Source organism: Melospiza georgiana, chromosome 4 (assembly GCF_028018845.1).
Source record: "Melospiza georgiana isolate bMelGeo1 chromosome 4, bMelGeo1.pri, whole genome shotgun sequence".
NCBI lineage: Eukaryota > Metazoa > Chordata > Aves > Passeriformes > Passerellidae > Melospiza > Melospiza georgiana.
Window position 1 is genome coordinate 42,794,481 of NC_080433.1, and position 14,329 is coordinate 42,808,809.

At 38.1% G+C, this 14,329-nt stretch overlaps 1 protein-coding gene across 4 annotated transcripts in view; it reads right to left on the reverse strand.

The window, feature by feature from the left end:
• Positions 1 to 14,329, reverse strand: part of SYT1 (synaptotagmin 1) — a 333,690-nt gene that overhangs the window by 71,077 nt on the left and 248,284 nt on the right. For 3 of the 4 annotated variants that reach the window (XM_058022088.1, XM_058022086.1, XM_058022089.1), the window contains 2 exons: positions 5,312 to 5,434; positions 1,945 to 2,112 (listed from right to left, as the gene is read on the reverse strand). In XM_058022088.1, coding sequence (XP_057878071.1) covers positions 1,945 to 2,112; positions 5,312 to 5,434 — 291 coding nt within the window. The remainder of the gene's footprint in view (positions 1 to 1,944; positions 2,113 to 5,311; positions 5,435 to 14,329) is intronic. The other variant, XM_058022090.1, reaches the window with a different exon arrangement.

Consider the following 14,329-nt stretch of genomic DNA (forward strand, 5'->3'; position numbering starts at 1 on the left):
ATTCATCATTATTTACTTTTCTGTACTTGATCTCAGCAAAGCTCATTTTAGCTACCTCCCTTTCTAAACGTTTCCTTCATTTGTTACTTCTAATTGGCCTCAGTCTCCAGCTTTGTTCTGGACTATCAAGGATGGCCTCAGCTCTCATGAAGGGCTGCTTCCTCTCCTGCTCAGACATAATCAGTCTCTTGATGTAAAGCAAGTGAGACCTTGGTAAAAGGACAGGTATACAGGAGTGTTTTTCAGGCATAGATGTGTCACTCCTCTAGACCTGAACCCTGTTCCCACTCTGGATCTGAGGAGGAACACCTCCCTCTGCCAGGCCGGTGTGGTGCAGGATTTCTCGGTTCCTTTTGGCACTTGCAGTGTGGGTACACAACCTAGACAGCTGCAGTCTGACAAACACTTGCACCCTGGAACAGCACCATGGATGTCTGGGAAAAAGAAATGGAAGAGGGAAGGACTAAGGTTCAGGGCTCAACATGCAATACAGCAGGAACACAAGTCAACTCATTCCCATTAGCTGTATTTTGGGAGGAAGGCAGGCAGCTGTGCTCTGTGAGAAGGCAACAGCACAGGCTGGGCTGCCTGGTGGGCAGCACTGCCAGAGATGGGAAGGATGCCAGCAGGAGCTGTGCACCACCTGAAGTGGGTCACAGGAGCAGAGCACAAGTAAATGAGACACTGTCAACAGCTCCCACAGAAGTTGTTATTATGGCTGCAGTTCCAGTTAAATGGTCACTGGAGTCCTCAGAACAACGACAGTACTTGGCATGCTCTGCTGGTTTTCTCTCAAGTACAGACCACAGACCACAGGGGATGATCAGTACCATATTGAGATGCACCTAAACACTCTGTCAGGTCTGGCATGGAAAACAAACTATTTTCTGGAGCATAAAATTTAAATATTGAAGATGTGACTTACAACAAGTGGACATTATAGTCCAGAAGTGGCTGATCTGATTTATAACTTGTGTCTTCATCTTAGATGACAGCATTATTTGTTCTTTCTTTGCCTTAGTGAGCTGCATGGGAATATGTAATTTAGAACTCGGTTTTCTTTTAAATGCTCTCTTAGGAAAGCTCAAGAAAGAAATAACTCCCCACAAAAGATTACTTTTATGAACATCTTCAAGGAAAAAATAAGCTTATATATGCAGTAGTAGTTGTGGCCTAGAGGGATATCTTTCTCATTGAATGATTTCATAGCCTGAGTCTTTCACTGTTCCTGTTTTCATTCTGTAGCTGTCATTATAAGATTGGGCACAAAGAGAAAGGCCTGAAGTAACAGCAGAGGAATGTATATAAGGCGAAGCCCTGTGAAACACGCTCTACACTATTCCTTTATTCTATTTAACTGGGGTTTGAAATTAGCCATAGTTTTAGAAAAACACTATTAATGGATACCACTGGAACAATGTAAATACTGCAATGTAAGGCTTACCTACATTTATTTAATTCATATTTTATTAAACCTGAGAAAGGATGTATTTTCATACATAAAGTAGCATGGCAAATAACTGCTGTGATGAAGTCCATCAAGATTAATCTGCCATATTGTCCTTCACCCATTTACATCCCTTGAGTTTTAATTTATATTTCAGGGAATGTTATCCTGAATTTCACAAACCAGATATTTAAGGAGAACATTGGTCTAGTGAAATTTACATGACATTTGTTGATGTGTCACTGTTTTCTGAATTTCTTGTATGCTTTATCCAGCCATAAAACATGGATCAGATTGCCATCTGTAAGGATAACAAACTGTGCCTTTCAAACCTTTCTGACCCTGTATTATATAGCAAGATTGAGTATCATGGCTTTCTACCACATGAAAAATAATTTTGCTGCAGTTATCAATTAGCTAAGACATCTAAATTCATAGACAAGCATGAGATACAAAGTGGCTAAATTAAGAAGTATCAATAATTATAAAAAAACTACCTTGAATGTAAATTGCTCATTGAAAACAGGGTTAAGGGTCTTTCTGTGGACTTTTGTCTCATATTTCTTCTTCTTATCAGGCAGCAGGAAGACTTTCACATAGGGATCAGATGTACCACCCATATCTAATGCAGGCAGCTCAGCTGCTTGAATAATTCCAACCAGAAGCTGAAAAGAGAGTAAAAAACAGCAGAATGAAATTTCAAATAGATATCTATAGAAATACTGTAACAGAGGAATGCATATGCAGACTCTATTTCTGGTCTAGGAGAAACTATACGTCCCTCGCTTCTCCCTGCCACCCCCCCTTCAAGGAAGGCAAATGAAGCAACACTATTGACTTTAGAAAACCAATTATGGCAGATGCAGACTGTACAAAGCCTGTTTTAAAGCAGAAAAGAGGTTTTCAAAGGGCAGCTGATTACAGCTAAATACAGACTTCATCCTTTTAAAGACTGCAATCAAATAACTTTCAATTGCTCTCTCCTCTTGTGCATTATTTTTCTCTGCTGCGCACCATGAATAGAAATCACATTATTAAACAATCAAGAATGTCTAATTTTGACTACAAAATTTGTATTCTAAACCCCCAACATGTAACCTTCCCCCAGCCAAACACAAAAGGTGATAAAATCAAATGCAAATTCTCAGGCAAAGCTTTACTGAAAACAAATGAAATTTGCAGTCTTCCTTATATTTACATTCTCTTGCTATGTACATGAATGGGCCCAGGCAGTAAACTAAGGATAGCATTTTCAAAAAATATCTCAAGAAAATGAACCTGTGGTAACTAAATCCTAATAACAATTTTTAATCTCATTGCAAAACAGAAAAATTGTATTTTTAAATCTCTTATACACTTCAAAGATAAGACTGAAGCACAGATGGAACTTGTCAACATCTTGGCTGTTTTTTGTGTTATAAATCAAGGCTTATGCTATGTTATGTTATGCCATGTTATGTCATGTAATCTAGACAGTCCTGACTGCATGAGGCCTTATCAGCATAATGCAGCTGAGAAAAAGAAAATAATTTTAATCTTGTTTCATAGATGTAAAACTAAAGTAAACATTGAAGTGTTTCTTCAAGGTCATTCTGAAGATATTAGGAACTGGGAATGAAATCTGAGAATATTTTCTTCTAATTCAGTGCTTCAATCACAATATATTTGCTTCTCTCATGGATGAATTGTTTAAAATTGGAAACAGGAACTCTATCAACTGGAATATAGAACAATGCAGTTAATCTGTGAAAGAAACTTTTGGCTTCTAAGAGACTCTTCAAAGTTGGACTTAAAAGTTGGACAGTTTTAAATTCACGTATGGCCTGCATGCTTTCTCATGGATTGGACTCTTAAGCTCCATGAAACATTTTCCTTTTGCTGTATGAAATGATTCTTTTGTGTCCCACTTTTATTCTAGATGCATCAGTTTATAAATAAATGAATAGGCTCAGGATCTACACATCAAAGAGTGAAAAACAAGTCTACGATTTTTAGTTAACACAGTGGAAAAGCAATTCAATTCCCCTTTACAATTTCTCTCTCTAAAACTGAGGCACAGTGCTCTGATGAGTTAATTGGTCATCTTGCCTTCTTAACCCTATGCAATATATTAGCCAAATTTTGGGACTGTAGTTTCATGCCATTGCACTATACTAACATAAATGAATCCACTCTCCTACTCTTTTACATCATCTATCCTTTGAAATTTTACGCTGCTACATAGTTCAGAGCAGCACAACAAAACAGAAATCCATAACTCAGATAATTTATTATCTTAATTAAATACAGACGTACAGATTTGTAGCTCTTCCATCCTATTTTCCTTTGTAAAATATGGCTGATAAAATCTACATACCCTTTAATAAAATTCACACAGAAAATTTGTTTTCATAGTCTAAGAAAACTGAAATCCATTTTTCAGAACACATTTGCAGTGTTTCCTTTCCCCCTCATTAAATCTTCTTCTTCTGAAGGGTCTACACTTCATACTGATTTCATACTGATTTAAAGGGGGATCAGTGTGACTTATCACATGGCCAGGCAATTTGCTCTGCGAGTTGAGGAAAAGCTCCTTTAGCAACAGTTTCTTGAAAGGCTTCAGAACTCTTTTTAGCTCCTGCATTATAAAACAACCATTGGTAGTCAGAAGATTGTTGAAATAAAGGAAAATACTATTTATTACGCCAGGTCATAGCTGTGTATAAATACCTTCCTGCTAATAGAGAATTTTTTCTTAATTTCTCTTATTGTCTTTGCCTTGCAACAAGTAGGACCACCATGCTCTATGAACAGCATCAAATAAAGACTATGAATGTGGAATTTATCACAAGTACCTATGGAAGGCAGTTCAGGTGATGAATAGGAATTACCTGGGATTTACCTTCAGTAGTCATTTCTCTCCCTAAACAGGAAAGAATGATGTGATTTTGACTGCTATTGTCAAAAAATTAAATGCAGGATATTTGTTCTCAAGTTTACTGAAAGATACACAGTAGTAGTGAAGAACTCAGATGAGTTGGTGTGCTTTGGGCCAAAATTAAACACAGTGAATTTTAATGTGAGGCTCTGAAATGGTTTATTTGACAAAACTGATCCCTGGCAAAGAGGCTGGGTAAGGGAATAAAATATGTTCAGCATGTGGCCAGACCTGTTAAGCTGGTCAATTCTAAGACTACACATTACAGTAGTAATGTGTGTACTAATTCTGAAAACTTTAGTATGCCAAAGTTTAGTGTTACCAGCTTCAGAGCAGAGTACTGAAGGAGTATCAGTCCTTAAATTCTTGTCCAACCGTCCTGTGGTTTTTTGGGTACAGACCTTTTTATTTGAACTTTTATTCCAGACTAGAATTTTGGGAAGTGTACTTTCATGGAGAGCAACAGAACCTGATGCAGCTAGTTATTACAGCAAAGCACACATTTGATGCAGTGAGAGAAAGCAATCTCATCAACCTTCTAAAAGACCCAGTGAATCAACTTACCTTTAGCTCCCTCTATTTTTCCTTCCATTTGTGTTTGCTTACATTTTAAATACTTGAAGGCTGAAACTACATTTTAGTGACTGCATGCAAACTCCATAATTTATGTGGACTGACATTGGTTGGTGATGTTTTAATTTATTATTAATCATTAGATAAAACTGGACATTGAGTTTTTGATTAAAGGTTTAATATAAAGTCCAAGTGCATTCAATACTGCAATACCAATTTAGTAGTACCTCTGTAATTAATTTTCTGTCTTATTTTCTCCCTTCAGTCCATGCAAGTAGTAAGGATTTTGGAAATATCTCCTTTAACTAAATGCATTACTTCATTCTCTACTTGCACACACAGAAATGAAATATTACAGGTTGGTTGTTTCAAACCTGATTGTTCTGGAAGTCATAATCCAAAGAATATTGTATTTTTCCTAGCTTCTCGACTTCCTTGGCTTCTTCCTTCTCTTCCCCATCAGTCAGCCCAGTCTCAGCATCATCATCCTTAAGAGCCTGGAAAGAAGAAATGTAATATTCATAAATGAGGCAAACCGTTAAATAGCAGTTTAAAATAGACATGATCCTCAAATCTATTTTAGAGCCATTAAAAGCAAGCAAAACAGCAGAAATTCAAATATGCAGTTTTCATATATATCTCTACTTTCTGAGTTGCTCAATAAGATGTTATAAATCAGCAAGCAAGCAATGGAAGTAGGAAGAAAGCTCCTTGGACTATAACAAGCAAGGATTGTTATAAAACCTGCAAGTAGAAACAAAATATCATCTTGATGTGAAGAGATAGTTCTTCTGGGCTCAGACTGGCTCTTAAAGAGGCACAAGGAGGCAAACATGCTATTAAATAAGCCAAGTCACGCATTCATTCAACTTAAGAATCTTGGCAATATCACACCTGGTTGTACATGCTGTGCATTGTTTGCATTTGGCAACACATTTCTGTAGGACTACTGTGATAAAGAGCATGTGCTGTGGATGAGCCCTTTCTACAATCATATGCCAAACATTTTTCATGTTTTTTAGAATGAATATGGAAGCAAAGTTTCCACCATGCCATTAGCAAATGCATGTTCCTCCTTTTCCCTCCCTCCCGAGACCAATTTCCTTTTTATTCATTCTCGCAATAAAGCTTGGCTGAACCAAATTGATTGCAAGTTGATTTTAGTTTGCTTAGAAAGAAATACAAAAACAAAGAAATACAGTACTGCTTGCGAGCTTTGTCTATTGCATATAACCAATTTTTTAAAGGACACGGCATTTATCTTAGATTTTATACATAATTAAAATACTAAATGATGTAATTTTTTTTCCTGTACCAGAAAGCAGAAGTATTTTCACTGTGTAAAAGGTAATTCATACAATTATTAAACCATATGAACAACAATTAACTATGTAGATCTTATTCTGGGCAGATTCTTTCCTAGATAAGAAGGGAAAAATAGACAGAAGTGATGAGGCAAATAGTGAAAAATTGTGGAAAATGTGAAAGTAAAGTTGAGAATGTGAAAATAAAGAATCAATACTGAGCATTCATCCAGAATTATTTGCATGTTACAGTAAACAGAGTACTTGGTCTGTAAGAGCCCTATCTGAATGAAAGTTCTTTCTGTATGAAGTTTCTGCTTGCACAAAGTGCCAGAATGTGTTCTTTGTTGCAATGTTATTTTTCTGCAATTGTGGTTTTTTGCGTTGTAGGAAACCTTCAGCATTTCTTAACAATAGGTTGCTGCTGGAGCTCTGAAAAGGTAGCAAGGCTAGAGAGTAGCTATGTACACAGCTATAGTGGTTAGGGACAGAAGAAACATGAAAGCATTCACATTCTCACTCAGCCTTGAATACAGTGAGGGCCACGCAACACTGCGTGGATTTGGAAAGAAGATTCATCTCTGAAATAGAAAATGTTCTTCTCCAAAAGCCACATCTAAATAAAAAAGGTCAGACTCCAAACTGTATGATACTGAGTAATTGTTTCTCTACTTTTGAAATTAGCTAGAAATTCTGTTGGCATAGCTCAAATGAAACCAACAGCTTTGATTTTTGTGAGCTGAGGAGCTGGGTCTCATGTAAATATCTGAATGCTAGTGAAGGATGGACTCTACTAGAAACATAAATAACATTTTACCTGGATGAGACTGGGGGGAAAGGCCAGTGATAGACAGAATCACCTGTGAGACTGGAAGAATAGTATTTTTTAAACTAAATCATTTCTATTTGGAAGGGCTGAACTGCCTGAAATGAAATTTGGTTTAAGACATTTTATCACTGAGCTCTTAGTAAGTTCCCTGACTGTAGCACAACATTTTTGTTGGTACACAAGAAGTGTGACACTTGAAAACTGATGGGCTCTCTGGCAGACCATACATGTGATTTTCAGGATATGGAGTGACATGATTATGCCAAACACTCTTGCTTTTGGTAATAAAAATAAGCTTAGGGTTTTGTGGTCATAAAAAAAGATGTGACTCAATCCATCTGAAGCAACCAGATTTATTTGAGCCTGGAAACAACAGGAAAAAAGAGGAAGTCAGAGTGGGATGTTAACTCCAAGATCCACTGCTCTGAATCATCCCTGTATGGTCCTAAAAGAGGACTCCATGATAAAAGTGTGATATCCAGCTCCAGTATATTATTGTTTCTGGGACAAATACTGGCCTTTCTGTTTTTCCACTTGCTTTTGACCTGGATTTTCTCTGAGAGGAAATATCCTATGGCCATTCTCCAGGGAGGAAAGTGAGAAGGCAAACAGAACATTATTTGCTAATTTTCAAGTCAGAGGAATTTGTAAACAGTCCATCAATAGCTATATATCCATACTTTCTCTGGGAAAACTACATTCTCTTCTGCAAAGCAGTTCAGTCCAGATGACAGAGCTGTGGGTAGCTCAATGTGAAAAAAAGTTCTTACTGTGACTCCAGAAAATATAATGGGAAGCTAACATCTCTCTTGCAAGGGACTTCTGAAGTGCAGGCAGGAAACACTGTATGCTTAAGAAACTCTCTCCACAGGTTATGAGAAACCTACTGGAAAAGTGAAAGCTATTTCCATGAGAGATGGAAAACATTGCACCTTACTGACATCAGCTGAGGAGCTACATGATTCTTCTTGACCTTGACTCAGAAACACTGAATCACTAAGAAAAAACACTGAGAAAGAAATAGTGCTTTTATATGGACAAGTTTGTGGCACTGGGTGGAGGAAAAAAAAGGACAAATTATTATCTCTAAAGCAGTCTGTAAATAATAGTTTTTACTGTTAAGAGAGAAATTTGCTTTCAAACTAGAGGCTAATGCTTCAGGAAGAAGCTGAGTCAAAAGAAGCACCAAAGCTTCTCATGTTTGATTTAGCTGCTGAATTCCAAAGAGGAAGAAGAATTGGTTTGCTTCAAAGTACTTGAAACACCCCACAGGGATTTTAATTTTGTATTGAGATTCTCTCAAAGATCAATATTTAATGGAATACTACTACAACCCTCAATTTATATCATACTGCATCACACTGTATTGAATCTTACTATTGCATTGCTACAACCAATTAAAAGAAGCAGCTATATTTTGGTTTTTTAATAAAAAAATAAAAAGTTTTTAATTATAAGCAAGTTTTTTCATCAAGCCTTTGCAACTAATAAACCGTAACCAGAAAGATTGGATTTAGATGCTGAGGAATGTAAACCTTGCCTTCTCTGCCATTTTCTTAAACTTCATGATATTTTAAATGTTTTTTTTCTGTGAAGTATGAAACATGGAAATGCATAATTACATTGTGCTGGAGACTGGATTTATCTTTTCTAATTTGAGCTGACCATGAATTTTACTTGAGCAGTTTCTTCATTTCTGCATTACATATGCAGAAACACACAACAGTAAAACATCTACATCCTCTCAAATGCACGTAAGTATCTGAAAAATAGGCTTATATGTAAACAGGTGTAGGAATGTACCAAGAAAGAGTTAATCCAGCACAAAGATTTCAAGGTGATACATCTGTGTCTATTGAAATCAGAACCACTACTCTGCAGTAGCTCTTACAACAAAAAGACCTAAATTACAGCAATTTGAGATCCACTGTTCAATCTGCTGGTTGCATCTTCACTTCCATAATGTTATTGAGAGTGGTTTTGCAGCCTCCTCTTTTCTTCTGAGATGTTAAAGAAAATGCCTAATTTTCAGTTCTTTTGAAACTCCACACCCTGTAGTGGCTTTCTACACCTCCTGGGTTTTTTCTCCCTCTCATTCCCCTAGCTGGCAAAAGCCTCTCTCTGGTGCCACTGCATCCTGACACTGCAAACATCCCTTGCTTTCAGCTCAGGTCCACCAAAACCCCTGCACCTTGTCACTAGGCTTGCCCCACTACTAACAAGCATGAAAAACAAAAGAGATTCTGGGGCTTTAAACAACTTTACTTGAATTCCTCCCCAAACTCTATGTAGAAAATGAGAGAGTCTGCAAGGGCAGCTGCCCTGCTGGTTGTCTCCAGACTCCACATGTGCAGAAGCTTCAGGAAAGTGGTAGGAGATTCATGCAACAAAGCTGCTGGGGGAGCAAGTGTACTGCCTTGCCTCTGCACTGAGAGGCAGAGGCCACAGTCATGACTGAGTCACGTCTTGTTAATGACTAGTTTATGTTGCAAATCATTTAAAATGCAAAGTGTCTTTCACTTCTATATATAAAGAAATGCTTTCACTAACAGAGGTTTTAGGGTTCCTTCTGTTTATGGGGTGGCCTACAGCCTCACTTTTAAGGAAACAAGTTACCATTAAGCAAGAAGGAGAGACATTGCGAAGCAAAACAAAACACTGACTGCAGCCTGTAAGTTTGTTCACTGCATGGTGCATGCTCCTATCCTGATTTCCATCCGCACCTGCCCCTCCATCATTTCTTTTGGAACGGTGAAGCAAATATTGTTTTAATGTTTGAATGATGCCCAGTCCTCAGGCTTGTGCAATGCCTGGTGAGCTGGAAAAAGAAAACAGTAAGATTTTGTAGCAAGAATGTTCTGTGCCATGTCCAACAATGAATTTATTGGAAAGGCAATTTCTCCTCCACAACTAGAAATGACTGCTTTTCCACTAATGGTGGTACACCTCTTATCATTATCTTTCCCATTCAAGAACACCATAATTCTGATCTGGCCAATTTTTATCCCAAGAGAAAACAAAAGCCTTTAAAAATTTCCATCTGGTTCCCTATCACAAAGCAGACAAGCCTGCAATTGTAACATGTTCTCTATCACAGTCTCTCAGAAGGAAAAGCAATATTTCATTCATTCAGCATCTGCTTTCTCTCCATGAATTAATTTAAAGAGCATGTTGCGCCTGGGTTTCCAGTGGCTGCGACAGGCTTTGGTCATTGTGAAATCTACTTTGCCATTACTGCTCTAAGAATGTTGGCCTCACATACCAGCAGTGGGCCACACTGATGCACACAATGAAAAAAACCCTGCTGGGTTCAGCATGCAATGCTCTGACTTGCTTGATTACTCCCTTGCTTGTTATCCAGCTTTTAAATGGTCTTCGTTGGGTTATTCAAAAGGCTTTCTTTCTTTAGGAGCTCTATGACATGAGGTCATCACGTTCAGCTTAAGCATTTGCTGAATTGTTTGGGTACCAAAATACCAACTTAATCTGGTGCAACAGAAAAATACAGAAAATGCTGCAGGTGTTCATTGTAAAATATGAGTACATTCATTTAAGTTGGAGCTGTTAAGCTCACAAATCAATCTGTTTTTAATGTTTCATAAAGCCCTAAAGCCAGTGTTTATAGACTGAAAAAAGATGAAGCTGATTTCAGAGCTGGGAGCCTATTCTGGGAGCTCACCCCGTGGGTCAGGGTCTGCTTTGAAGGCAGGCCCATATGTGTGTGAAGCAGAAGGAGCGGGCGCTGCTGCAGGGGCGCTGCTGGCTCTGCCCCACCGGCCATATGGAGCAGCGCCCGCCCGCACCAGCAGCAGGCTGCGCGTGGGAGGCACCTCAGGCTGCCTGGCCAGCGCCTGCTGCCCCAGCAATCCTTCTGCATCCTCCCCACAGCAATGGCACTGGGCCAGGTGGAACCATGCTTTGGGCAGAGCTGGCTCCTTGACCTGGGAGGTACGACATTTATTTGTGTTTGGAAAAATCTGTCGTACTATATAATTAGGACTACATGTATTTGATAGTGAAAATTAACCTAAATATAGCCAGTCATGATTTACTGAGTGCCACTTTGATCTATGGAGAAAAAGCTGGCACAGACCTGTTCTACTGGCTTAGTTCCTTAAAAAGAGGTAAGATGATTATCTGACCATCTTCTAAATAGGACTTCATGAGGTACCCGATATTCTCATATTTGAAGGCTGTCAGCTATTCATATTTGTAAAGAGTAAATACCCTTGCTTAAACAGAAAACGATTAAATATTCCCAAATATTTAGTTTTTATTTTAATATTTTAAAAACATATACCTCATTAATATGACCTGCTGGTCTTGTTGTAGATTATGCATACCCATTAATTTCAGACATAGTGTAGGAGTTTAGCTCTCTGTACAGTCTGTGGATATAGGTAAATGTCTTGAGAGTCTGATTCAAGTAATTTAATTTAAGGACTAATTGCTTACTTCCTAAATGCCACTCATTAGGAACTTGCAGACTCTGGTCTTGAATAAAGAACTCCAATTTGGTCTGTTAATCAACAAATGCAAAAAACATCCTTGAAAATGGAAGGTTCCAGTGGTAAGACCTTCACTATAGAAAACAAGACGTGTAAAAGAATGAGTAGGATCTGCACCTTCATGTACCCCTAACAGTACAGTAGGTTGCAACAGAAATGAAAAATTAATTCCTTTACAGAAAAAAATAGTTTAACGAAGGAGGAAAAGAAACTCAGGAAGCATGCAAAGCAGGGTCCTATGTTTTCTTGGGAGTGACTGAGAGGAAGAGACAGGAATGCAAATAAGTCCAGTCTTGTGTCTCACAGCTATTGTTTCCATATTTTCAGGCTTCTGAAATCTAATATAAATCTAAATTTCAAAAGAGTTTTACAGCAAACCTATTTGCAGAACACAAACACTCATCTATAACATTTTATCTTCATAAACATGTTATTCACATTTTTCAGGAAGTTTTATGTCCACTGCAAGTTGTCTTTGAGGCAGGTGAAAAAGCAGGACTACTGGTCAAGGCTGAGATTGAATTAATGTACAAACAGGACTCAGTCAATCCATTTCCACTGCCACAGTAAACTTATTGGGCTTGTTTTCTATAAAGACTCATCCCCAGTGTTTCTGACTAACCCTCTGCAGCTGCTCTGCAGCACATCATCTTTCTGAGTGTGAATTAGGATGTCTCACTGAATTTAGATGAGCCACAGTGAGCATTAATGCCACCATGGGCTGAAGATGACAACAAGTGGGGACTGGCATGCTGACACCTGGTAGCAGCACTGTGGAATAAACACCTCACTATTTCCCAGGCATCCAACTGGGAAAACAAACAAGCACGTAACCAAATACTGCAGAAGAAAAGACCACTGCCAGCAACAGAGCTCCTGTCCCTCAGAAACATCCTCTTGGATTTTTTTCTGGCAATAAAGGCTTGAGTTGCTTCAAACGATTATCCTGACTTCATTTGGGCTATTGTCTTCATGCTGCAAAGTCAATGCACTCTACTTTGGAATATTTCAGGGCACCTAACACTAAAAATCTTGTTCCTTCAGTATTTTGTCTACATGAGGGCAAGGGTGTTGGATGATCAACAGCTAGAATCATAAGGTGAATCAGTCTAAAAAAAAACATCATATGTTGGAGTTTGGGTGGGTGCAATTGCAGCTCTCACTGTCATGTCACCCTACAACACCTGCTATTCAGAGAGGAACATTAATCAGAATATTCTAAGTTAGTACATAACCCCAATGTAAAAGGAAGACCTATGTAAAGGAAAAACAAACATACAGAGAAGTCAAGTGGCTGACTGAAGGACACAGTAAGTCAGCAGCAGAGCCAAGAATATACTACTCACACCCAAGGCTGTAGTACATACACCTAATACCAAATCTCCTGTTTCACCTAACCCACACATTCTAAGCAAAAAAATCTTTACTAGTTACAGTGTTTTAGCCTGATGAAATTATTAAATCTCCTTTTCTACAAATGCTTTCTGACCTCATAAAATGTTCAGACCACAACAATTATTATCCAAGTAACAGGGCTAAATCTTAGTAAGTTCTCAGTAGTGCTGTTCATGAATGATTATGTTCATTCCTTTGCTTAGCCCACAGGCTGAGTTTAATCAAGAATTTTGCAGTACCAACACATTAAATCCAGACATAATAAATCTGCAGCTATTACACCATCTCTGAAACAGTCTTCAGGGCCTTTTTTTTTTTTTGCCCCTCAAAGAAAAAAAGTAGTGGGAGCCACCAGGGGCATTAGTAAAGATTGAAAGTTGTGAAGATGAAAACCATGATGGGAAAATCTCATGAAAACACCAGAGCCAGCTGTCACTAGGTTGCACCAACAGAAATCTGTACTAAGACCACTTAAAAAACTTTGGTATGGAACACTAAGAATTTAATGCCTGAGCACTGTACTGAGATGATGTGAGAGCCCACAGCAAGTTTCATGGGGTAGTAGTCAATTTAGCAACACTTAAAAACTAAGACATTAAAAATACACATTACTTCTGTCTACTTTTGATATGGTGACATTTATACAAAAAGGAAATATAATTGGCAAGTTATTTTTATGCGCCGATCAATTTTAAACTTGAGCTTTCTGGTACAGTTTGACTTAGTATTTTAACTGTAGAAAGAATGACAACCTTTTTTCTTCTGCTCTCCTCCAGCCTCCCCAAATATATATCCAACCAAAAAATACCCAATCAATTTAGTTCAGCCTCTTGATGTGTGTATCAAAGCTACTACACGTCCATCTCTGCTAAGGAGACAGAGCTGTCAGGAGTCTATGCATGAGAGCTTAAGTCTAGGTGCGTCCAAAGAGCAAAATAAACCTACCGCAAGTGACAATCCAGAACAGTCATGAGACACAACATTGACAAGGAGGACAGAGGAGGAAGAAATAAAAATTAAAACATCCACACACAAACATTAGTAGAAAACATGGAGAAATGACCTTTTTTACAGGTGTACATTCATTAACAGTTCTGCCTTCCCCAGAAGGAACCTAATCCTCCCAGGGGCCTTTGGTAGAGCTGCATACTCAACTTGAAAAAGTAAGCCTTGTCTGCAATGGAAACAGGTCTCAAGACTGGAAACCTAACCTCATTTTAAACTTATCTCCCATCCTACCTCAGCTACATCTTTTGATCATCTTCATATAAAGACAATTTCTCTTTTGAATTGTGTTTAGGGAAGTGGATATTTTGAAGCACAAATATTCTAAAAGAGACAAAAAATTTATTCCCC